At 35.2% G+C, this 27,119-nt stretch overlaps 1 protein-coding gene across 1 annotated transcript in view; it reads right to left on the bottom strand.

Annotated features, from left to right (window-relative positions):
* Nucleotides 1-201: 201 nt before the first annotated feature.
* SiaT (beta-galactoside-a-2,6-sialyltransferase) overlaps nt 202-27,119 on the bottom strand; it is a 45,572-nt gene continuing 18,654 nt past the window's right edge. Inside the window, exons 4-6 of the mRNA XM_071586316.1 lie at nt 10,204-10,378; nt 7,980-8,293; nt 202-4,151 (exon numbers count right to left, since the gene is read on the bottom strand). Of these exons, the coding sequence (XP_071442417.1) occupies nt 8,052-8,293; nt 10,204-10,378 (417 nt within the window). The 3' untranslated portion in view covers nt 202-4,151; nt 7,980-8,051. The remainder of the gene's footprint in view (nt 4,152-7,979; nt 8,294-10,203; nt 10,379-27,119) is intronic.

The following is a 27,119-nucleotide window of genomic DNA, read 5'->3' as shown; positions in this document are numbered from 1 at the left end:
TTAACTGGTTTTGGTTCCTTTAACTTAAAAAGTTCTTTATGATTGCATTATGATAAGTCACAGTTGATTGACTAGTATCCATGGATAACTAGATAAATTTGAAATAACTCATGCTGCTTCTTATCAGAAAATTATGCAAAAATGACCAACAATGGGAATTTTTAACAATGTAGGACATTACTAGTGATGAGGCGTATGCAAAATTGTGAAAAATAAGTACCGGAACTACAGATGGAAAGAGTATATTATGTATTTGATTTTAAACAGAGTAGATATTTCCCCCTCTGATTCCAACAGACATATTTAGAACCTGTGTTTAACTTGATGTTGTAGCTTTAACCATAAAAAGCAGAAAAAAATATTAGAATCAAACATTAGATACCATTTTAAGTTTGAATAGATTTAAAAGCATTCTGTTATTCTTAATCATAAAATTTTAGTTCATTGGCTTTTTTGCAAGATTGTGGCACATTCTTAAGAAAGAAAATAAAACCTCAACTCAAGAGCTATCATTATTATTATGAAATAAGAATTTATTACATGAGGACAGAGATCCATTGAAGATGCTAAAACAAGAATGTGAATTTATGAGTTTTGTCTCTAGTGCTTTCAATCATTGTTGATTATAAAAGGGAAATTAAAATAAATTTTACTCAAGTAATTTAATATAAATAAGTAATTTTAAAAGTCATGCAAGAATTTTGTTTCATATTTGGTACTTGATTTGAAAAGAAACTATACGAATTTGGATTTGTAACCATTAAATTATTGCTTATAGTGTCTGTCAGCTGCCAAATTTTGTAATGCATAAATCATTACATCAACATTTATTGTGACATTTTACTGTGTTTATGTCTTTGTGTTTAAAGGTATAATTGCAATTCAATTCAAATGCTAGATGGAGTCAATTCATAATTGATGGAAAAGTGGATTGATCCACCTCTAGTTTTAAAGGTGCATATGGGTACCCATACACGATACTCTTTTCTAAAACTAGTAATCACATTTTTCTGGAGCAGGGTTACACATATTTCAAACATTGGGGGCATCATAAAAATTAACCAATAAACAAATTTGCTCTATTATATCAAAGACAAAACAAATTTAATAAATACTTCACTTTACCTTCATGATACTAAAACTTCATCACAATAAATGGAAAACAATTATTATAGATAGCACTGTAAAGACAAAAAATGGTCATCAATGTAATTCAATCACAAAATTTCCCAAACTTTGCCAGATTCATCCAAAAAAATTTCCTCATTTCAACACCTGTCATGACATGCAAACGGATTCAATTTTTATTAGACAATATTATTGTTAGCAGCGAAGGTTGGATTTTAATTGCATAATTGGCATTAAATACTATAAAGGTTCTTTTCATAGTATTCCCTGACATCAAAATATGCCTCACCCCAACGATGAAATTTAAGGAACTTCCAAAGACTTAATTTATCCACTGCTTAAAAATAATATTAAAATAAAGGTTGGCCACAAAATGACTTTAGAATTTCAGGCAAAATAAATGATACCCACAAGCTACTTCCACTGGATAATTAAATTACTATAATCAAGGTCAATGTTATTTATTGACAGCATGAGGTCATTTTCCCCTGCACAAATAATTATGTAATTTTTCATTGTTCACGGCAGGAAATAATTAACTGAATTGTATTTTTAAATAATTTCTTTATATCCCTTGAAAAATCCAATGACTTCTTCACAGGTACAATCTTCATCCCATGACCTAAAAAAATCCCCCAAATTTCCCCAACCAAAGCAGTTGCTCCCCATTCTTCCCAGCTTCTCCATTTTCCTCCACCTGGACACATTGCCCATGTATTTCTATGTGAAACCAGATCATTTCATTTTCAGGCAATATTCTTTATAAGACAACCAATTATTTTTCATTCATAGTTCACTTTTCCTTCGAATACTTGTTATTTTAACAATCTTTCAAATTTCTCCTTCAGCATGTGCTTGTCTCATTTAGAAAAAAAATTAAGAAGCACCTTAACCATCAGCTCAAAAGGAAATTTCTCAGGGGTTTCTTGGATTGTACAAAATTAACTAGGAATTTTCCACAGCTATTCACTTTGTACAGCATGCTTTAATATTTATTCATCATCAGGCTTGATAGATAAATATCCTTATAAAGGTTTTAAGAGCTGCACTGCCCCTGCTGATGATGTACATGAATTGAAATCATTGTAGAGAATACATTGCTGTGGACAATGGGTTTTCTTATTTCACATTACAATTAATTTCCACAAATTACAGCCTGCCACCACTACATGTTTCCCCCCTTCACAAATGTGGAGTGACAAAATCTCTTGGATTTCTGGGATATGTATCACTTACCTTATTTTTCATGAAATACGCACCTCAAATTTACAAGTTTCAATCGTTTTGAATGCCTTATCAACGTTTTTAATAACAATTTATCATCATTTATCAAAATTATTTGAAAACTTATTTGAATCATTTGAATCAGATGGGGTTTTTTCTGTTTGAATTATCACGGTTCATATAAAAGTATGATATGAACAAATAAAAGTTATTCATATCAGTTCCTGTTCCAAATGTCTATCCCATGCTTAATTGATAAATTATTTTGTTTCAAATTTCATAGGCAACAAGAAATCAACAACCCTCCACTCAAAACATATCTCAGTGCTTTAACAGATAACCGCTTTAACCCCCATTTTGAGATTCACTCTACCTCCAAACACCAAATCAACTGCCAAAATGTGATGATTCAAGTTAATGTATATTTAAGGATACCTAGTCATTCAGAAAATATTCTCCTTTGAATTGTAGCAGTAAAATTAATTCAATTAAATTTTCATGAAAAATCAATTCTAGGGACAAATCTTCAGAAAATAATACACACATGACATATTTATGCAGCTAAAATTGCTTCTTATATGTAGCTACAATTCCATCAAGCCCAAATTATGAATTTAATACAATTTATAACCATAAAAACAATATAAATCAACAATTAATGAGAATGCAACAATTTCAGAGAGTAAAAATCATTTGCCTTGACAGGGATTCAAACCCGGATCCCTCCATGTCCGGCTGAGTGCCCAGTTAAGCTATCAAGGCATCCCGTTACACTCTGAAACTATGGAGAAGTAGCATCAAGAGAAAACCATGCATCAGCATTATTAAATAATGGAATGATTATGACTTATGGCCAAAAACATCATTCTCTATATATTTATAATAAATATGAAGGATTATTTATAAGGCTATTTGTGGCCTTTAAATTTGGGGCCACATGTTCATGAAATAAAAATACTGATTATGGAACAAAATGAAAGAAGAACTTAGTAAATGTAAAAGTTTGCAACATTAAAGAGAGGGCAGAGTGTGGCAGGAGAACTAGCATTGCCTAACCTAATTTCACCCATGTAACTTTATTAAATAGTAGATGACTAATTAACTACCAAGTAGTCAATCATGCAAAAATATCCACTTTATATTCTTCTAAATGAAAAATTCATTGCACCCAACATCACGACCAATCAGGATGCATTAAGATTTAAGATTTAAATTTCTGTCCACATTTGTCAAAACAGTCCCAACCTGATTGTTTCTAAGGGCAAACGCAGCTAATGGTTTCTTCCTGAAATGGGAGTAGCAACAAATGCCATTTGCCACATCACCAGAGACATGCAATGAGAGACCTCCAGCAGAGTGATGCCCTCAACAATTAGGCAGTAATTTGACCAACATTTTCCATCACATTATAATATTTACAAAAATACCAAACATGCTACGCCTTGTTTTGGCAAAAGAGCCTGTACTAGACATTTGTGGCATTAAATCAAGGAATATGCATCTGCTTCATGCAAGCTCCAGCTAACATCAGTATAAAATTATTGTTGCCAGAGGATTCAACTCAATCTGAACTCTCTTCCAGTACTCCCCCATTACTCTGTCTCTCACGCCAAATATAGCATAAACCAATCAGTTTCCCAACTTCCAATCACCTCAGTCCATTCACCCTATTCCATCCAGAGGAAAGCAGACCACCTGCAAAGCTCGTGTGTGTGTCACCAGTTACTGGAGGGCATCAAATGGCAAGCCACAAACTCCTTTAAGCATTTGCACCAGGATCCTTGGCACTGAAAAGTCAACTGAGAAAAAAAATTCTATTTTCTCTTTCACTGTGGTAAAATAAGACATAGACGTTTGAAGCCTGCTACAATTAATTTTAAAGTGATAAAAATGGGAAGGGTGATCAGAAGGTGAATGAACTGAATCAAGTCCATGCAAGCCCTTGCATTTGATATAAGCCCATTTACTGAAATTAAGGTTGGAAGAAGCAACAGTTTGGCATGCCAAATTACTCAATCACCTAAAATCATAAAATGTGTATCATTGTGATAAGGTTTGAACTTAGATAAACATGAATAAATAGCCCTTGAGTCCTAAAAGTTGCATTTGTCCATTAAATACAGCTTTCATTTTGATTTTATTATGTCTCCTGTTGTTGTCACCTCAACAAATGGCCTATTGGCCACTAATCCCATAATTTAAATTGATATGGGTCAATGGGATTTTAGCATGACTAAAGGCCAAAACACTGGATATTCTATTTTATCTTGTTGATGTTTTTAACTACTTGATGAAGTGAGTTATGGAATAACAAGATTTTTATCTCATGGCTCATACCCATTTTCAGATTTTATGCCACCACTGTGGGTATTTCAGGAACAAAAGGTTAAATTCTTTGTCGATAATCAATAGACCGTGGCAGTGTCCATAAAAGAATTCCGACATTTGAGTGTGACATTAGTTTCCAAGTTAGAATTTGATGGTCGATGAAATGAGTAAACATGAATACATCTTTCTTTTTCCTCGCACGCATGCCATGTAGTTTTAGGTCTATTTCTTCATCATTGAAAGTCTGAAAAACCTCTCAAATGAAAAATAACTACACACCACTTCAAGTCCACTTTGGCTTATCACAAGTTCCCCAGAGATGTGTGAAATACAATCACATACAAGTAAAAGTTTGTAAAAGGATAAGCGATGGTTAGTAACTAAAAATTATCACAATAAAATCGTTCCTACCTACACAGTTGTGAATGGATACAATAAATGTTCCGAATGTTCCGAATTTTGAAGGGGGAGAAAGCTTGGGCAGATCTTAGGAAAGAGGCGGGGAACCCAAATTTTATAGGCAGAAATGATCACAAATTTAAGATAAAATGCCGGGCACAGAGGACAAATAAAAAAAAATTTTCATTTCTAAATAGAACAATTGTTGAGTGGAACACCTTACCTGCAAAAATATTCGAGCCCTTTCCTAACAGAGTGTATACTTTTAAGAATAGATGTAAGGTATATATGTAAAAATTTGATTTATGTGTGGTGTATGGTATTATATGTTATAGCTTAATTTTTTTTATGTATCTTTTTTTTTCTTGCTGGTTAATGGTTGTAAATGGGATGGGGATTCACTTGTTTTGTTAAAGAGATCTGTGTTTGTCTGGTTTTATGTATTATATTTTGCAATTGTTTGGGACTTGTGTGCCACCTGACAGTGTCTATTAGCACATGTGTATTTATAATAATTTATTTATAATAATAAATAAATATGCTTTTGCATGCCACCTGCGAATGAATCTGCCTTCACTCTGGCGGCTAGGGAGAACTCGCTGTTCTCCTTCAACCAGCTTTTCAGTCAACCAAACACATCTACGAGGATCATAATTAGTTTGACAGTGTAGCCAGAATACATTTACCTCAGTTTGAACAACAAACTTTGATACTTTACCCATTTTTCCATCTCCTTTTCATTCATATTTGTTTCAGCCATAGCTGAAAACTATATCATGAAAATTGAATAGAAAATGATCAAAGAGGACATAATCAGGCTTGGTTGCTAATAACTGCCTTGTGGTTGGAAAGGATTCATTAGAAAGGAATATTAATGGTGTCCAAGATGTAAATACAGAACAAACGGAACCTGGTCTGACTGGCCTTGACTCCGGACTCTGCACCTTGTTATGTGTTTGCCCCAAAAATGAGAGAAAGATAGCACCCTGGCATGCTTACACTGCCATCCCTGCATTCAAGGATAAAATCTTTGGTTGTGGACTTCAGACCTGTAGAATGTGGGAAGGCAAGTGCCAGCTCCTTTGACATTGAATATTTTTCGATGCTCAAAAGAGAGACAACCATTCGTGAACTAATAGACGTGATTCACGAGCAAGCCCAGAGGTGGTCCCTGGCGTAGGGAAAATCTTCCCCGTAAACCACTTTGGGCTAACCAGTGTGAGAGAGTGCGTCAATTCCCAAATACAGTCCCAGACAATAACATTAATTTCCTTGTAAACCAACTCACAAAAATTCTGTGTAAATGTGAGCGTCTTACAATTTTGAATGTGCCTGATCACTGGCAAGGAATTAACTTTCCCAATAAATCACCATACCAATCTTAATATTCCTCTCCGTTTTTCCTTTAACAGTTAAAAATAACATTTACAGGGTAAGGAAAATTATTTAATATAATCAGATCATTAGTTGAAAGGAGCATCAAATATAATCTGGATGTTTGTGTGCACTTCATGAATATTGAGGTGTTTGACAATGTAGAGTGGTCAAAAAGAAGGAAGGATGATGGGAGTGAACTGGAGGGATATGCAACTTATTTGAAACTTGTACATGAATTAAAGGTAAGGTAAGGAAAGGGAGAATCAGGGCAGGCAGTGATTGGCAGTGGATTGAGATAGAGTTGCCTATTATCACCGGCTCTTTTCAACATATATGCCAAGCAAACGTTTAAGGTAGTATGAGAAGGATTTGACTTGGGAAAGATAGACCTGGGCAGAGAGATGATAAGTTTACAGATAATCTTACAATAGAGAGTCAGGCTGCCAAGGGGTTGCGGTTATTATTGAGAGATTTAAAGGAAAAAGAAAATGCAAGGGATATCGGATGAGGATTAACCAAAAGAATACAAAAGTAATGAGATGCTCTATGAAAGTCAATTTATATGCTGAAATAGGAGGGAATAAACTTGGGACAGTGGAGCAGTTAATGGATTTGGGCAGTATTTGAAAGGAAAAGGGGCAGTGGAATGAGAATATTAAGATAAGAATTGCATTAGGTAAAGAGAGATTAGCAAGAAGAAGAGAATTAATACGATGGCAGGTATACTGAGTAAAGATGTGGTGAAAAAAATTAGTTAGAACTTCAATTGGAGCCAAGTTCTTTACAGATGTAGGATCTGGGATTTTAGACAAGATGTTGAGCAAAGATTAAATACTCTTGAGATATGGGTGTGGTAGAGAAAGGAAAATATAAGTTAGACAGGGAGAAAGACAAATGCCAAGGTTTTAAATGGAATGGTCTAAGAAGCAAAGTTAGAGAGTGTGGATGGAGGAAATATTGTAAAGTAATGGCAGATGGTGGGCATAATAAAAAGGAGAGTGTTGGGTAAGTCGGGTAGTGGAAGGAAGAGAGTAAGATTTTGAGACAGCATGAAGGCAGGCAGAAATTACCAAGAAATAAAAAAGGAATAGGAAGTTCCTTAAACACTAAATAAATAAGTAGTTGATAAGAACCACTGAGAACTTATCTTTAAAATACACCTAAGTAGAATAATTTCATTTATTGAATAATTATAAATTATAAAAACGTACGATTAAATTGAACTAATAGAATATAATGTCTACTAAACCTCAATTTCAAATCAAATACAATTTAAGATGTTTCCACCTACCTTCTTAAAAACAAATTTCTGTTTTAATTTATAGAATAGTTCCAATTAAGTATTTTTTCCTATTTTTGATCAATGCTACCGATAAAAACTATCTCCATTTTCAGAAACAATTTTAATTAGACATCATTTTTTATTTAATTTTTAATCATCCAACTGCTTTTTGTTGTATTTCATATAAATATTAAGTAATACTTTCATGCCATCCATAGAAATGGTTGAGAATGGAACATACTTGACCAGGTTGCTCCCATCCACACATAGGCATAATGTGGGGAAATCTTGAAGGCCATTAAATGGTAAGTTGTCAGCACTTGAGTGTGCTATATCCAGGGACACGGACATATCCATCAGCAAAGACCGCGTGGTCTGGAACAATGTTCAGGGAGAGAGAAAGGAGCTTCTCAGCAGCCAGAGGGTGCCAGACCCCAAATGTGCAAGACTCATCCTCGGCAACATCAAAGTAGTGGCATCGTTTGGTGAGTCTCATCGAGGGCACATACTCAAACAAGTCCACGAGGGAGCAGTGAGGCAGCATGACGGCCAGCCCTGCAAAGAGGAGAAAAGCTGCTTCCAAACAAGTCAACGAGCAAATCACAGCCTTGTTGCAGAATGCTGATGTTCCAGGCCACCATGCGTTAGACGTACAAATTCATAGAGATTCAAAATTTTTCATTGTGGGGTGCAACTGCCCAGATCTCTCCATTTTGTATCTCGCTAGGCATTGCACCATTACCCTCCAAAAAATAGTACTCACCATTGCTCTCTTGAAGCTCTTTAGGAATGTTTATTAACAATGCACCAAAACCTCCATATTTTGAATTTAATTACTCAAAATTAAAGAAATATTTTTTAAATGGCCAGTTTCATCAAATAATTTAAGTACAAATGCAATAAACACAGACAAAATTGTGGATTACAGTTTCACTTGACAACAAAGACTTGAAGACTAAAATTTTTAGTGGATGAGGTCTTAGCCTACCTGGAATGTTATGCACCAAGACTGAATTTAAAAATTCCCTGAAGTAGAGCACCCCTGTAAAAAGTGACAGCTCAATGATTTATAAAATATATTCTCCAGGATGATTTCACTGCACAAAAGTTGAATTTTCTACACCCACCCCTTCCCTCACAGGAATGGTATATATATGGACTGCAACTTGACTAATCTGTACCTGCTGATGACTCCTAAGCATTGAAACTAGTTGTACCAAAATAAAAAAGAGTAGAAAAAATAAATTTAAAAAATTACCAAAATAAAGAAAGGTAGAAAAATGCATTGTGTTCTTCATTTAAGGTTATGTTTTCTTATTACTCAGTGAAATGCACTGACTTGTTACACTCACTCTACTTACAATTGCTAGGCTGCGTGTATGTTATTGAAATGTGACCGTATGACCTTCCAAGCTTCTTAACTTGGGTGCCAACTCAACCTATATCAGCAGCTCCTGTCTTCTTCTAGGTATTTTTCCCACTAAACAATACAAAAGGAAAACAGAAGAGCATGATTGTATCATGGCAATCACAGGCACTTTCATATTTTTCGTAAACGTCTAAATGAAAATGGTAATTACACTAATGCCTACAAGTCTCCTTTACTTTTAACCTTTTCCTCCAGCAATGATAATTCAGAAAACTACCTCTTCTTAAGTTCACTCAAGAGTAAGCTCTCTCACCACCCTCATGCGTGGAACTATAGCTGGCTCCGTTCATCTTCTCTCAAACTGGGTCCAGCTCAATTTCTACAGGAGGCATCTACCAGTTTCTCTCCACATATCCCGCATGATTCAGCCAAGCCCATATACAAGGCACACTCTCCATACATCTCTACTCTTGCACTGCTCTTGCCCCTAGAGGGTATATTTATATACTCTTACTGCTCTGCAGATAGTAGTAAGTAGTCCTCAATGAGCAATTTTCCTTTGTAATGTGCTAGATGTCACATGTGTTCACTTTTTGGCATCTATTTTGGTATGGGATAAGGGACCATAACATTGCATAAGAAATGACAGGACCCAGTTCCCTTGAATATACTTTCTACTATTTCTTCAAATGCATATTTACTGCAAATAGTATTAAAATAATATGTAGATAAATCACCCCATAACACTTGATATTACCATAGATAAATGACCTAAATTAGTGGACAAATTAAAAAGGGCCATGATAATTTATTATAACCCCAAAAACTGTGACCACACTAAAACTATTAACCCTGATACATTTTCATGCATTTGCCTAATGAGTTTCTCATTGATAATCACTGAAAACGTTAACCTTGGTGCCTCTGCAGTCAGCTACTGTTATATCAAGTTTATTCAAATGGAAGATCTTATTAAATAAAACAATGATAAATGCTTCCAACATATGACCTACTTCTTTTTCAGAAATTTTAAATTACATATCAGCTATTCAATCATGAATGGTCACCAACAGCAATGATGGGAACGGGTGCTCACCTAAAAAGCCTGAAGATGGAGGGTTACGTCTAATTCGTACAGGGATGTGGGCCTGGACAAAATCCCAGAGAGACCACTGAGACCTGGGGTCCAGCAGATATGATGGCTGATCTTGATGAAAAGCTCGATGTTGAAAATACGGCGTGAACAGGTCAAAGTCAGGGTGATTGTACCACTGGAAAAAATGATGGCATCAATTATTCCACTTAACGGCGGGTTGCTAGTGCCAAGCAGAGACATAATAGAATCCAATAAATATATGAATATTATGAAAACATTAAACAAAATAAAAGCCAATGTATCTCACTATTAGGAATCACTCAGAGAATTCAAAATAATATCCTATCATTGTAGAGCAATGGGACTGCTAGCATCCATAGACACAGTTTTGACATTAAAAAGCTCAACCCTTAACCTAAATCCAGCAATACTAACTGAAATCTTTGTTGTGACTTTTCCTGAAACCAAAATACATATTTTTAAACCTTATTTCCAATGTCATTATGTCAGCATCCAAGCATCGATAATGTCAACAGCAGTGGACACACTTTATTTGTGGGTGAGGAGGCTGTGGTCAATTTTGGAATTCTTTTCAAACTTTTCATCCTTAAAAGTAGAGCCCTACAACAATTAACTGAACCTTCAACTGATAACATTTCAATTCATATAATTAATTTATAGAAACCGAGTAATTTAAAAAAATTAAAATTCATTAATAATTGAATTGAGGAATGTCCATCCTCTAATGTAGGCTTGATGTACAAATCAATATTATATTCACCCAAATGTCATGATTTGTGACCGAGTATAAAGTTTTCACTCATCAATTTTGCATCTATGATTTTTTTTTTAAATTCAAGCCCTTCAGTGTTGTGCTAAGTGTGATAGATCACAATGTATTTCAAGTTGAATATTAGTAACTATGAGGGGAAGAGTGATTGTGGGGAGGATTTCAGCCTATATTGTGCATGTCAATGGCATTGCTGAAAAATTATGCCATTTCCATTTTTGAAGCAATGCTGAGGGACACAAAAAAACAATGTGCTATTATTCGAGCGACAGGTAATAATTTCATTTATATGAATAGGCCAACATCTACCAAATGACATCTACTTTTAAATGGTCTCTTGCAAAGGGTTTACACAAAACAGTAATGCCACCACTTCAGACCCTTTCTGGCATTCACATTTCATCTTACCCATGGGTTGATTAGAATGCCATCACACCCAGGAATGACTATCATGGTTAAATCTTTATATTAGCTTAAAGTCAAGTGCTTTTAAAAACTCAGTCTCAGGCATTTCAACATGTCTTAAATCTAGGCAATCCATGCTCCCCATCTCAAAAGCCATATTTTATTAGAGTGGGTTAATAGAATACATTTTCAATTTATGCATGAAATGACCAATAACGATGAAAATGTACCCGGCTCAAATATTATGGCCATTACGAGGGTAAGATGAAAACTTCTTGGCCTGACACAGAGACAGCATTCCAATAAGCAAAAATTTACGATTCTTGCCTCGGTGCACTTATCATTAGTTCATAAGACATGTTTTAACTTGTTCACTCAAGTAGTTTGTTTACACGTATTGTTGCAAAACACTTCTTTTGTGTTTTATGTAAAAAAATGGAAACACTTGAATTTCAAGCGGTCATAAAGTTCTTAGTTTTGGATGGATTAACCCCGAAGGAAATTCATCCAAAGTTGACAAAAATGTACAGGGACTCTGTTCCTTCAATATCAACCGTTACAAATTGGGCAGCTGAATTTAAACGTGGTCGCACATCCCTCAAAGATGACCCACGAGAAGGACGGCCAAAAACTGCAAACATCCCAGAAACCATCGAAAAGGTGCACGATATCGTGTTGGACGATAGGTGAGTGAAGGTGAGTGAGATAGCTAGGGCCATGGAGATATCGGAATAAAAGGGTGCAAAAATTCTTGCACAAATAATTAGGGATGCGAAAGCTCTATTAAGGTGGGTACCACATTTGCTGAATGCTGGTCAAAAGAAAATGTGCAAATGATTTTTGCAGTACTGTTTGGGCCAATTCCAGAGGAACCAACCAATGTTGTGCGGCAATTTGTCACCGTGGATGGGACATGGGTCCATCACTACAAGCCAGAAGCGAAACCGCAGTCTGAAGCTGGTGGTTCAGGGTCAAAGAAAGCAAAATTGATTACTTCTGTCAAAAAGGTCATGGCCAGTGGGTTTCGGGATGCGAAAGGAATCCTGTCAATTGATAACCTTGAAAAAGGCAGAACAATTACAGGCATATATTACTCCAACCTCTTGACCAGCTGGGTGCCAAAATTTGCAAGAAGAAGCCTGGCTCGAAGAAAAAGCAAATCATCTTTCACCAGGAAAACCTGCTGTCACTTGCTCACAAAGGTGCATCAGCGAAGGTAAAACTATGGAATTTGGAGTACGTTTTGCAAGGCCATGCTGCCTATTCTCCTGATTTAGCACCCTCAGACTTCCATCTACTCCCAAACTTGAAGCAATTAGTCTCCGGGAAGTACTTGGTGTCCAATGAAGAAGTTGAGAGGGCAGTTGATGGATATTTTCATAGCCTTCCAGACTCTCCCTTCCAGGAAGGAATAATGATGTTGCAGAAATGCTGGACCAAGGGTGGAGAAGTCAAGGGAGATTATGTAGAAAAATAAAATCATTTTTTTAACAGAAAATTGGAGTCTTTCGTTGTACTTGTAATTTTTCACCTTACACACGTAAGTAGTATATATGGCATTAATATGATGGGTTTACATGAGTGAAGCAGTAGCCATCTTTCCTTGGGGCTGAGAGGCCAAGATGGGCCAGTAGTACAGAGTTGTGCTATGGAAACAAAGAATGTGAGCTCAAGCCAGAATACATATCAGGGATTTTTTATGATTTATCCATTCACATTTTCATGACAAAACCTCACTTGTAAAGTATTTTTTTTTTATTCACCATGTTCTAGTCCAAATCCTCTTGATTTTTTAAATGTATGCTTCTCTTCACACTCTCTCCAGTTTGTTCAGATTTGGCCACTGAGAAGCCCCCAGAATTTGATTCCATGAAATAGGTGTTTGAGTGCAGCCATTCACTTCGGCTGATCTCTTTCACTCTTATCACTCACTGAATTGGTGACTGAAATCACCGCCTGATTCAGAACACAGTTAATCAAAAGGACAATCAAGGTAACAACAACAGATTATCTTGAAGGTCTGAGGGAGAACTTACTTTCCTTTCCATATGAGGTAGTTCCTCAACATGCAATGTGCTCATTCAGAATGATTGCCCTATTCTCAAGTACAAAGCACTTTTTGAAAACATGGATTGCTGTCAAGCCATTGTCTTTAACTTGCCAAACTCCATAGAGATTCTGTGAAGGGAGGTGGCGATAGAAGTGGGTGCGCTTGAAGCATGGGTGATGCTTTTGGCCATCGCCCAAGAATCATGCAAAATTTAGTAAGCTCTGTTATATTTTGCTCTATCAACTGGCATTAGTGCTATATCAAGTCATTCACTGCACTATTTTCTTCTATTATTTGAATATTTCCAACAAAAATTTAAATCAGCATAGTTTACTGGTTATTTACAAATATTTTTATTTGTTAATTTTTCCTTTTTTCAATCCCAAAACTAGTGTAAAAAAGGCTATTGTTAGGGGGTCAAAATTCAGCATGGATATGAATAATTGAATGGATTCTAGAATCTTACAATAACATTTGAAAATCTAGGGATATGCAAACAAAGTTAACACAGTTGTTGAAATACACTTCTTTACTAATCCAAAGAGTATGCAAAAAGAGTCTAAAACCTCAGAGGTTTTATGAAATATATTCACATGAAGTCATAGGTATTGTTGAATGTATAAGCCATGGCTGCAGTGGACAGTGAGGGAAAGAAAGACATTTTCAGCCCTCCCCAACTGAGTCATCAAAACGTTTAAGACATTGGCAAAGGAATGCTCTTGAAACACCTTGAAGGAGATATAATGATGGCAGTAGGAGGTTTGCAAGGTTTGGAAATACAGAGAGAGAAAGAGACTCTATAAGAGTAGGCTTAAAATAAGATAAAAATCCAGAAAAGGCAATTATTTGCAAAAAAACACCCCAGGATGAATAAGCACACAAATCCTTAATAGCATTAAAATGGATGCCATGAGAAGATTTGATGCTACCAATCTATGGTTCATCATTTTACATAGTTTAATACCAAACAAATCCTCACAATTTGAACAGCTACTCGGTAGAGAAAACTCAAATAGACATATCCAACAATCAGGAGAGTGAAGAGACAGACACATAAACAAGCATAATCATTTAAAACATTTAGAACTACATGTTATTTTGCATAGAATGGTTTATCAGAAATAAGTGAATGCAAAAATTCTTTACAAAATTCAAAGACAAAATCAAGACATGAGCTCATGTTGTCTCTATAATCCACCTCATTTCAACTAGTCCACCCTGGCCTTTCAGCTCTAAGGAAGGATAGTTACTACTTTGTTCATAGCCTCAGTTAAGAGTCGTATCGATCAAATACCATAGACTTTGCAACATAAAGCCTGAACTTTACTTGATCGGGATGGTGAAAGATTTCCAGCAAAGAGATAACATGTTTGTACAGATTCCAAAGAAACTGTGGGAGATGGCGCAACAGTAACTACAGGTTACAACTTTGCAGTTGTTTTAGTTTTCTATGGTGAGCTGTCATAGGATTTGAGTTAGATAAGGGCACTGCAGTATTGGTCATTACCTTGAAAAAGTGAAAACATATCTGATTCTACTCTGCCCATTTTTCTCCGGAATACTCCCCAAATACATTAATTAACTACTCTAGTTTCTTCCCTCCTACTTTAATGTTCAAATTTGTCATCCTACTTCTTGAGACTTTAATACTTCCGATTTATTGTGGTTAATTCTCATCCCATATCTCTCCGTAGTTGTTCCATTAAATCATTCAAGTACAAATGCAAACCCTTGGCTGGCTTGGCTCATTATTGTCTGATCATCTTCAAATCTGAAAATTATCACCCCCTTGTATTCCCAGCTCAAGTCCGCCTTTAACATTTACTTTGAATACGATGTAAAAAGGACCAGTGATAATACAACACTCCGCTGCACTCCTGTGCACATATCACTGCCCTTGGCACTGATTCTTCCCTTTCCCTCTGCTACCCACAATTTTTCCTAGCTCATATACAGGTGTCCTAGAATCCACATGTCCTACCAATCTTTTTCTATATTCAACAATACTTCCATCAGCTCTGTGCACACTGCTCTGTTGAGTGCCCGCTTGAAATCCACAAAGGACAAAAGGACATTCTGAATTCAATCTATATTCCTTCACATTAATGTCCTCAACACTACAGCACCAATACATATTCACCTCAGCTTTCTAAATATGAACTTATCTTCACCTAGGTATTTGTTTGTGCTCTCATACAACCTTCTATTATCAATTCTCAGTATTTGATGTCAATATTTGCTGCAATATTTTTTTCCTTTTTTGAGAGATGAATTGAAATTGATCTAATTCACCCTTCTGGTTTAATTCCTTCTTCATAAATGCTACATATAAGTTAAGTAAATCTCTCTTCACCATTTTTCCTTTCACTGTCAAGTAATTTTGCTGTGATATTGTAGAATCCATTCTTTTTCAATTTTACTTCCTGTAATAAGTTTTCTATCTTGCTATCTAGAACTCCTGGACCCAAGCTATTCTCATATGTGTACATATATCGTATTTTCTCTCTTACCTGTCTTAACTTGTAAATTTGGAATAGCTTTCCATTTACTACCTCCCGATCACTCATTATATTCTTGTATAACACTTTTATGTTACCCTGTGAAATTTCACAAACGGCTGTTTCCTCAGCCATACCGGCTTCTTTACTAAATGTATTAATTAGTTTTCTGTGCAAAATTATCCCCGTTTACATTCTTCATTTCCATCTCTTCCATCACACTCTCAATGAAGATACTTCAAGCTTTTCATATTTGCCATCTCTCATTTCACTGCAATTCTCAGTTCCTTTATTAAGGTCATATTTCCTTCCAATAAGTTTCAATTCCTTAATATCACAAACAGTCATATTCAGTTTTTTAAATATTTCTTCTTTTTAATACAGTTGATGCTTAAGTATATTCCATTTGTACAATCTCCTACCATTCACAATCTTTCTGAATTTTAAATTAATTTTACAATTACCACATTATAAGAATAAATAGGAATTTGGTCAGTGACCAAATGTAGGCACAATACCTAATGTATACACAATACCAAATGTAGGCACAACTTACCTAAGTCGTTCTCTTACTCATGGAAATATGCAGCATTTTCTGCTCCTTTTACAGTCCCAAAACTGGAACATCTATGACCTTAAGTCAGTGCACAAAGGTTTCGAATACTTTTATTCAATTTTCAAACACAATTTTGAATTGTGTTTCCCAGTAACACATAAAATATTTCATAGAACAAAATGTAAGTAACTAACGAGATCCGTTACTACTCAACTATCCTTAAAAAATTTGCAATTTCCAGTAAAAGTTCAAACAATCATGAACAAAGGTTACTCCACAAGGAATTTCAAAAGTATTACGGTAAACTGATTTCTACCACAAAAAGAACTTATAATGATAACAAGTTACTTAATTCCAATAATAAGTCCAAAACTGCATGGGAAATAATTAATGACTGTAGAGGTAAGAAAAATCCACAACTCACTCTCCCAAAACTTTGTAACCCTGAAAATAACATTGTCATTAGCTATTCATCTTTAGCTAAAAAAATTAACAAACACTACGTATCAGCTCCTTGCCCAACTATTTCTCCAGCCAATGTGCTTTTTGCAAATGCACCATCGTCAATGTTTGCCAAGCCCTGTTCTGAAACCAATCTAAGAAATATTGTCTCCTCACTCAGAAACAAATCCAGTACTGGCCCAGATGAAATTCCTGGTAAAGTTGTTCATCATTGTTTTGAAGCCATAAAAGCACCCCTTTTATTTTTAATTAATGAATATTTGATACAAGGGATTTTCCCATCCCAATTAAAAAAATCAAAAGTAGGGCCCATTTATAACAACCATGGCTGTGTCAATGATTTGAACAACTACAGACCAATAGCCAACCAAAATACACTTGCTAAAATATTCAAAAAAGCCATGTATATGCAAATAGCATCATATCTCGAAAAAAAACTTCCTACTTTCAAATTCTTAGCATGGATTTACATCTCAAAGGTCTACCAAACTGTCATAAGCATCTGTCCGGAATATTTCCTGGAAATGACTTCAAATGTGAAAGTTTGAGAGTGGGTGAAATTTATAGTTCCTTTAAACTCTGTGCGCCAATTAGCCTTAAGGATCAACTTCTTAAAGAAGATATTTGGCCAGTAGAAGTGAAAGTTGGGAAATTTTACCCCCCAAAACCGCGGAAACTGACCCCTACTCATGAAGAGACAGAGAACATTCCTGAAGGGTCAGCTGCGGTGGTAAATCCGAACTCCGAGTTGAAAACTAGTGATGCGCCGGTATCCACCTCAATAACAAGGGGCCACACCGATAACACTATGGAAAAGTGTTCCTTAGAGAAACGTGTTACCCGCCTCCAAACGGGAATATCAAAACCCAAGTCCTTTTGACTAGATAGCATTAATTTATTTTGCCAAAATGTGCGATGTTTACGTAATAAGATAACGGAGATAGAGGCAATAGTCAAACATGGTGGCTACAATGTGCTATGTTTCAATGAGCACTGGATCACGAAAAATGAATTTGATGTGTATAAAATTAGTGATTTTGGCTTAGCATCTTTCTACTGCCGATCTGTAGCAAAAAACGGTGGTACCTGTATTTATGTCTTGAAAGGTATGCCCTTCAAGGTAATTGACTTGGACAAATTCTGTCTGGAATTGCACTTTGAAATATCTGCGATCATATTGAAGGACCTGAATTTGATCATTGCTTCTGTGTATCGCTCCCCTAATGGTGTTTTTGAACACTTCTGCAATCAACTGGAACTAGTACTATCCCTATTCTTGACTCTGAAAGCCAATATCATAATTTGTGGAGATCTCAACATTGACATAACACTAAAAACTAGTGATTGTCAGGTTCTTGAAAATCTTTTGCTTTCTTATAATTTATACTGGGCAAACAAACAGCCTACTCGACTTTCTGCCTGCCTAGATAATGTAATTACCAATTATGGTCCTGAACTGTACAGTATAAGTGTCATTGACTATCTCCTATCTGACCATCAAGGTATAAGCTTCACTTTTAATACTCAAATAACTCAAAAGATATATCCAAATAGAGGTAAAACCATAATTGTGAGGCCTATAACAATAGAAGGTTTAGAGAGTTTCCAACTGCTTCTATCTTGTATTGATTGGCATGGTTTTTGCACAGACTCTGTAGAACAAACATGTTTCTCAAGTTTTTTAGGTAATTTCCTAGGCATTTTTGAGCAATGCTTTCCTAAAAAAATTCTAAACTCTATCCCCACTAAAAATAAAAAAAATCTCTGGTATACTGGGGAGTTATTAGCTCTTAGAAATGATTTACTTAGTTACTATCACTCTTACAAAACCAGTGGAAGCCGGCATGACAAAGAGGCCTACTTGAAATACAAAAGAGATTATTATAATTTAGTTAGGTGTGCAAAAAATAATGCTTACAAGGATTTTATATTGAATGCAAAAAATAAACAAAAGGCAGCATGGAGTGTAATCAATCAAGAAGTTGGTCATGGTAATGGAAAAGAAAATCTTCCTTTCACCCCAGATGCTGTAAATAATTTTTTCTTAAAAGCTGTTGAAGACAATTTGTTCTCTCGAAAAGTTGATGCTGCCAATATTGGTAATATGCTGCAAAATCTTCCTCCGAATAATTTAAATTTTAAATGGAATTTTGTTACTCCACTTGATATTATATCGACTGTTAAAAAATTTAAAAAATCCAACAGTAAGGATATTTATGGTCTTTCTAACTCCCTAATAAAGGACATTATTGTGCTCATTGCGGAACCATTAGCAATGTTAGTCAATTTATGTTTTGAGACAGGAGATTTTCCAACGGCTCTAAAATATTCCAAAAAGTACCTGTCTATAAGAAAGGTGATAAAGATGATTTAGCTAACTACCGCCCCATTTCCATAGTCCCCGTTTTTGGTAAAATTTTTGAAGCTATTATGAAAGATCAAATATGTAATTTTTTTGAGTTAAATAATCTCTTTTCCAAATCCCAGTACGGCTTTCGATCTGGGAAATCTACAATTTTGGCAGTAGAGTCCATAGTTAATTATGTCATTAATGCATTTGAAGAAAAGGAATCAGTCTCAGTGACACTATGTGATCTTAGTAAGGCCTTCGACTGTGTTAATCATTCAATATTACTAACAAAGCTAGAATATTATGGTATTAAGGGAGTTGCACTGAAACTAATGAAGTCATATTTGGATGATCGCCACCAATTGGTTGAACTTGATGGCTGTCGGTCTGCAGCTCTTAAAGTAAAATGTGGTGTACCACAGGGCTCTGTGCTTGGCCCAGTACTTTTCATTATCATGATTAATGATTTGCCCTGTAATATGAAACCTAGATCTGTTTTATATGCTGATGACACTACTTTTGTACAAAAGTGTCAACATCCAGAAGATGCAAAGTTACGATCTAGCCCTACCCAAAAACAGGCTAAGGAATGGTTTGATGTTAATCATTTACAATTAAATACTAACAAAACTCAGCATATTGTGTGCAGTCTTAAATCAAAAACAACTAATATTGAAACTGCTAAAATACTAGGAATTTATATTGATACAAAACTTAATTGGGAGACTCACATCAGTCAGACCTGTAATAAACTTAGTAAAGCTGTTTATATGTTAAGAAAGCTCAACTTTATCATTTCAAATGAGTATCGTTTAACACTTTACCATGCCTTCTTTCAATGTCATTTGAATTATGGTGTTGAGTTATGGGGTCATTCCCCTCATGTTAAACAAATTTTGCTACTGCAAAAGAGAGCTATTCGCTCTCTTGCTAATATACCACCACGTGATTCCTGCAAACCTTTTTTTATTAGGTATAGAATCATGACTGTATTTTGTTTGTATATCTTTAAGGCTCTGATTCATGTGAAAGTTAATCTAGAAACTTACCAATTAAGATCCAACCTCCATAACTATTCCACAAGAGGTAAATCGAATCTAAATACTACTTATTGTAGATTGTCATCAACTTACAACACATTTCACAATATGAACATACGACTGTATAACTATCTGCCTACTCAGTTGAAATCAGATGGTATCCAGAGTTTCAAGAATAGGGTATATACCTGGTTACTTGCTCACCCACTTTACTCATTGGATGAATTCTTTTGTGACAATCTTCATCACATTTAAGAACTTATGTTTATATATTAAGTAATATTATGATTGACGACATTTAATATGGTTGTACCATTTTTAAAATGAATAAAGTATTATTATTATTATTATTATTATTATGTCAGGCAATCAACAGCATACTTAATTCATTAGATGCTAAATGCAAAACTCGTAATATTTTTTGACTTGTCAAAGGCTTTTGATAATGTAAACCACAATAGACTACTAATTAAACTCAATAGAATAGGAATTAGAGGAATTCCTCTAAACTGGATGAAGTCCTATATTCATAATCACACTCAGAAAGTAGTGTTATCAGCTGATGGGTCAAAATATTCATCCGAAGCATACCAAGTTAACAAAGGTGTTCCACAAGGCTCAACCCTTGGGCCACTCCTCTTTCTGACATACATCAATGACCTACCAAACTGCTTACCAAATAATGATGGAATAATACCAGTGTTGTATGCTGACAACACTTATGTAATAATGTCAACACAAACATATCCCAGTCAAGTGGAAAAATCTAAGTCTGTCACACTTGCAATAAACAAGTGGTGTACAGACAACCTGCTAGACTTCAATGTACATAAAAGTAAAATAGCATACTTTACATGCAACAAGAACATGTCAAATGACCAGCTGGTAAAAATTAATGACCAATCAATTGAGCAAGTCACAGAATCAAATTTCTAGGTATTTCTCTGGGTACAAATATTTCTTGGGATACACATGTAAAAGCCCTTCAACACAAGCTGTTCAACTTGCTACTTATTAAGACACCTGTATGAAACTACAAGTAAAACTGTACTACTCAATTTATACTATGGGGAAATGTATTCAAATATAACTTACAGCATAATATTGTGGGGATCAGCTGCTATTTCTCAAACCATCTTCAAAATGCAAAAGAAAGCTATTAGAATCATCACCAGGAAACCTCACAATGCTCCATCAAGGCCTATTTTCCATGAATTAAATTTGCTACCACTCCTGTGCATCTACATTATGTTTTTAATTCTATACATAAAAAATAACATCAGCAACTATTCTCTTAACTCTGCCTATCACCATCATTACACCAGAGGAAGGAATGAAACTCATTATGGGAATATAAGAATTAAAGCATAAAAATGCAAGGTCCCAATGAAATGGGCATCAGATTATATAGCAACTACCCAAAAGTGTGAAGGATACAAAGGGAACAGCTGCATTTAGGCAAAAATTAAAAAGATATCTCCAGCGTAATATGCTCTACTCGGTTGACAAATATCTCAACAATATTCCCGACCTGTAAGTTTATACTTTTCCAGCTTGTTGCTTAAAAAAAGAGAGGAGAGGGCCAGCCATTCCAGACACACCTTCAAATTTTTGCCACAAATGTTCTTTCATACTTTATCTATTGCTTTTCAGGTTAAAAATGGAAAATTACAGTCCAATGGTTCATCACCAAAGGATTTCTGGTATGGCTGTCCACATTTCAACCAATCTTATACCCTTCATTAAGCTACAACTCCAATCGATCAGTAATCATGTCAATATCTTAGGTGGAACTGAACATTCTGTTCATGAGTGAGAGTTCTGTAGAGACTTTGAGGTCATCATTTGTCATTTGCCATGACGCAACTTTTCCTAGATAACACCACACCATATTCACATTTTTACTTTTAATAAAGGGAAAGAAGACATCGAAGTCTTACGGTGAACATATTACATCAAATAAAATCATATTTAAACATATCTGTACATATTTAAGTATCAACCACTTTATTTAGTTTAAAAATTGCTTTTAAATTATGCTGACAAGCAGTTTTAGGGAGGGTCCACATGTTTTATTGCCAGGGATTTATTATAAACAGAAGATTTTATGATAACATGTTTTAAAAAAACAAAGTGATTAGGCGATTAGGATTTTAAATCATGAATTCAGCATAAATATCTTTCAGAATAACCCATTGCTATTTCCTTAATCTTAGAGAAATTCCTTTTCTTGGAAATAAGATTTTAAATGCAGCACAAATTCATTTCAATGAAGGATCATTCATGAAATATGTAAAATTTTCAGGTTAGAACACTTTTCAGTGTCCATTTCCAAATGGAGGGCAATCTTAAATTTCCTGTAACAATCACCCAACTCACCCTTTCAGTCCAGCATGGCAGTAGGGCTTTTTCAGCACAACTGAAATATTTTTAATGTTCATAGCTTGGAACGATTATCCCCAGACAAGTATACGATAAACAAGGTGAGAAGGGAATGAGCCATAATACAAAATTACCCAAATATTTAAAGACTCAGATGATCTAATGGTCGCAATAAGATAACGTACAGAAATTAACTGGGAAGATAAGTTGGAAATGGGCACCTCCCAAGTTATATGCGAATTAATATAAACACCTAGAAATTTATTAAAGTCAGCCTGAGAAATAGTTTTCCCTTTAAAGTTAATAGAAAATTGGTAGAAATTTTATTTCTAGTAGGGAAGCAGATCAATTGTGATTTGACTGCAATCAAGTTCAAACAATTGTTGCCATTCCATTTAGATAATTGCTGACTAAAAGATTAAGCAGGTCGTCATAGCGAGGAGATGACAGGATGAAATTAGAGCCACCAGCATTTAAAATAGGATTGAGTCGTAGATCACTTTAGGAAGATAATTAATGCATATAATAACAGTACAGGTTTTACCTGTACTGTTATACCTAGCCTTGTGGGGCACCTTCTGTTAAAACTGACTCAAGAGAAGATTAATTTTTAGCATTGTTCTGAATGGCCACAATCTGCCTTCCAGAAGATGAATGATGTTAAAACTGCCTTAATGAATAATGTTAAAACACAAATTTGTAACTGCACATGAAAAATAAGCTTTATTGCAACCTAGGTTTTGCTGTGGTGCAGCATCTTCGGGCCAAGAAGTTATATTCACACAGGTATGGCTGTGAAGGTGGGTTAGAGATTGGGAGAGGGATGGGTTTGGTGTAAAGGGAGGGGTGGAACACCATCCATGACCACAGATTGGGAAGTTAGGGACAAAGTAAGGGCGGGAAGGGAGAAAATGGCAGAGTGGCTCATTGTGCAGGTGGGCCCTAATCGCTCCCATGATTTTCTTCCCACCGATGCTCGGCAAAGTGAGATTGTGTGAGGTCACAATTTCTAAAACAGCATTTTTGTTCCTCCGCTTGCATTTTCAATGATCTCCCCATTTGGCCTATGCAGATAGCACTACAGTCCTTAGAAGTTAACTTTTAAATGATCTTTGATCCATCTCTCTTCGATCATTACGTTTTTCCTGGTTTTATTGTTAGCAATGATTCTCTAATTTTACTTCTCGACAGAGCTTTCCCCTTCCTGTAAAAATGTACCAATTTTACCCTTTCTCGGCAAACTTTCCATATCCTCACACCGCATCTTCTAGCATGCTTCTTTCACCATCTTTGTTTGGTGCCTCAGTTTATTTATGAACTCCTTGTACGCCCTTCTCCCTAGCTCTGGGTACATATTCTTCCATTTCCTTCTCTCATCTATCTCTCTAATCATCTGGCTCATAATCCATTGTTTCCTTGCCCTTTCCCTATTTACTATTCCTATAGTTTCTTTTGCAGCTATCAATATTCCCTTTTTTGATGTGCTCCCATTAGATCTTCAGTACCCAGCTCTCTTTCCTAAATCATGATTTTCTCTACAGCCCGCTCATACTGCTTTGCCTACTCAATCAGTGCTTCTATGTTCCCTTTCCTAAACCTTTTTGAATCAGATGCTATACTTCATAATTACTTAGCGGTGATTGAGTCCGCATCCCCAACCAGGATCAAATATCAAAGTGCCCACCAGCACAGCTTTAGGGGTCACCAGAATGCAAAAGCCTGGTTGTCATCAATGTCATAGTCCACAGGGAGGGATATAGTACATATTGAGGTGGTTTCCTCCGCCGTTCCCAATTGTGTTTTCAAAATGTCACCATCACTCAGTGGTCACCCCACCCACTATGGTCAGATGCCTTTGAAGCCACCTCACTGACCAACAGATGCTGCAGGATTACCTTTCATCTGGCTGCTACACTTTGTCCTAACTGGCATGATAGGCGACCCCACCAGGAACATATAGCATTACCCCCACCAGCACATCTCTGGGGTCGTCAGGTTGCACATCCCCTGCCCTACAAATTCAAGGTTTATGGTCCATGGGGAGGGGCGTTTACCAATTCTACCGCAAAATTAATAGCCTGGAATAACTTAGGAGAAATATTTTCTGTACCCATTGTAAAATGCTGACTTCAAAGTTTGGGCACAGATTAATTAAGTTACATCTAGGAAAATACGGCACCAGATCATAACTACTTCTAATGCATTTCCGACAAACATTCAATTATTAATAAAAATACTTCTTACTAATTCATACTTTTAGGTGGGATTTTTCCTAAGGTGGACAAGTGAGTAGTGAGATAAGGATACACACTTGCCCTGAGAAAAAAATCCTCCCCGAAGGTCAATTCACCAAATCAACATTCAATGACATGAGGATGCAAAAGAAAATGGGAAACCACTGGATTAAAGATCTCAAGATATTACAAAATGAAAAATACTGCCATATCTATTGCAAAATATTTCTGAGTTTAGAGATGCATAGCTATTGTACCTAAAGAAATTTATCATGGTGGTGTTAGCTTTCATCTTGACTATTTTTTACCCAGAAAAAGATTTTTTCAATTAAATGTTCACCTACTGGCCTTTTGATTCACTCATGCCTCATATTCTACAACAGGTAATCAAAATTTTAATATTAGAAGTTAAAAGCTGTTTACGCCTGATCTAAACTGAAACAATTGTTTTAGTATTACTAAATAATTATCAGATGGAGTAAAAATATGATTCACAACAAGCTATTTCGTTTAGGTGAAACAAAAACTATGTACATACAGGGCAAAATACCTTAATATATATGTGCCTAGGTAATATGAAAGAGATAATAATAACCTCCTCGCAAAAAAACCAGAGCCAAACAATGGCTCAGATTAATAATAAATAGTTATTCAATACACTGATTCAACAATTACCTTTGCTGCACTCAAAACTTCTATTGAGTTGTCCATATAGATGCTGACATAACTTGAATCTGGCAATATACAGCATTGAAATGTTTGAAAAGAAAGTTATTCTAAGAAGAGATAACGCTGTACACATTAGAGAGAAATACATTGACCATAACTCCCTAAATTCAGGCTAGATAACATTTTAAAATTGAAAGATACCATTTTTTCCATTAAGATCAATCACACACAACCTATTGAAATTAAATTTAAAACACTTTGCTTTTCCACATAAAAAACTTTTATTTACGACCTAGGTTTCGTTATGGTAACATCATCAGGTCCTGATGATGTTATACCATCTTTATCATTATATATATATATATATATATATATATATATATATATATATATATATATATATATATACCATCATTTATCATTGGAGTTTTAAATTTAATTTCAATATGAAAAATTTCACCAAGTGACGCCAAAAACTGTTTTATTCACACATTACTTAGACAATAAACTTGGCGTGAAACTGCTCATTAAAAGATTGCATCAACTCATTTAAATCATAGGACATCTACCACTGAACAGCTACAAGCAACAAATAGCCTAACCTGTTGATCCATGCATGCACATTCCACTTCAAGCACAATCAAGCGATTCCTATAAGTGCTCATGGGCTGTGTTACATTCCACTAGCAACCATTCGCAATGTCAAATGGCAAAGAGAAGAAAATTTCATACTCATTACACTGAAATACAAATGTGAACTAGCAGTATTTAGTGGTGCAAAGAAGCTCATGCCTTGTCTTGGATGACAAGTGTTCTCTCTGCTGCATAATATTTCTACTCTTTTTCCTCTGAATTTGTCAAAAAACCCCATTAACGAATTCCTGGAAAAAAAAACAAAAGCAAAGTGAAGTGACTTCAAACAGCCAAATTCTAAAATAAAATAAAAAAGCAGAGAAGCTGTGAGTAATTTGCCATTACAAAGTTAAAAATATTTGAAAGAAAAAATAATAAAGCAATCATGAAAGAATGTGGTATGAATAACAGAAAATACCTACTCAATCAAAGAACTGATGATGAGAGAGAGAAGGCAGTGTATCCTTTTAGATGTTAAGCAAATAAAAAGCCTCACTTATTATATTGAGACTTGATTGAAGAATTTCCATGGTCAGCTAGCCTATTGCAGATAATGCATGAGCAAAATATGATTCATAATTAGATAATATATACGAGTAATGATAATTATTTCAAAAATGCCTGATATATCAAATACATACATACATAAGTCATCAGAAAAAAATAAAAACTAATGCATTGATAGCATTAGATACCATACTATGGGAATCAAATGGCTATAGAATAATAGAGCCAAAGTATATCTAAAGCAAACAAAAGTAATTTGAATCCTTTACTTCTTCACTCCAACCCCATGATAGAATCACAGATGTTTTGAAAAATTGTTACGGAAAATTAACTTAATAGC

The sequence above is a fragment of the Hetaerina americana genome, unplaced genomic scaffold, assembly GCF_022747635.1.
Source record: "Hetaerina americana unplaced genomic scaffold, ioHetAmer1.1.p SCAF_22, whole genome shotgun sequence".
Taxonomy (NCBI): Eukaryota; Metazoa; Arthropoda; class Insecta; order Odonata; family Calopterygidae; genus Hetaerina; species Hetaerina americana.
Note: the sequence above shows the minus strand (reverse complement) of the source record. Positions and strands in the feature narration are given on the sequence as shown.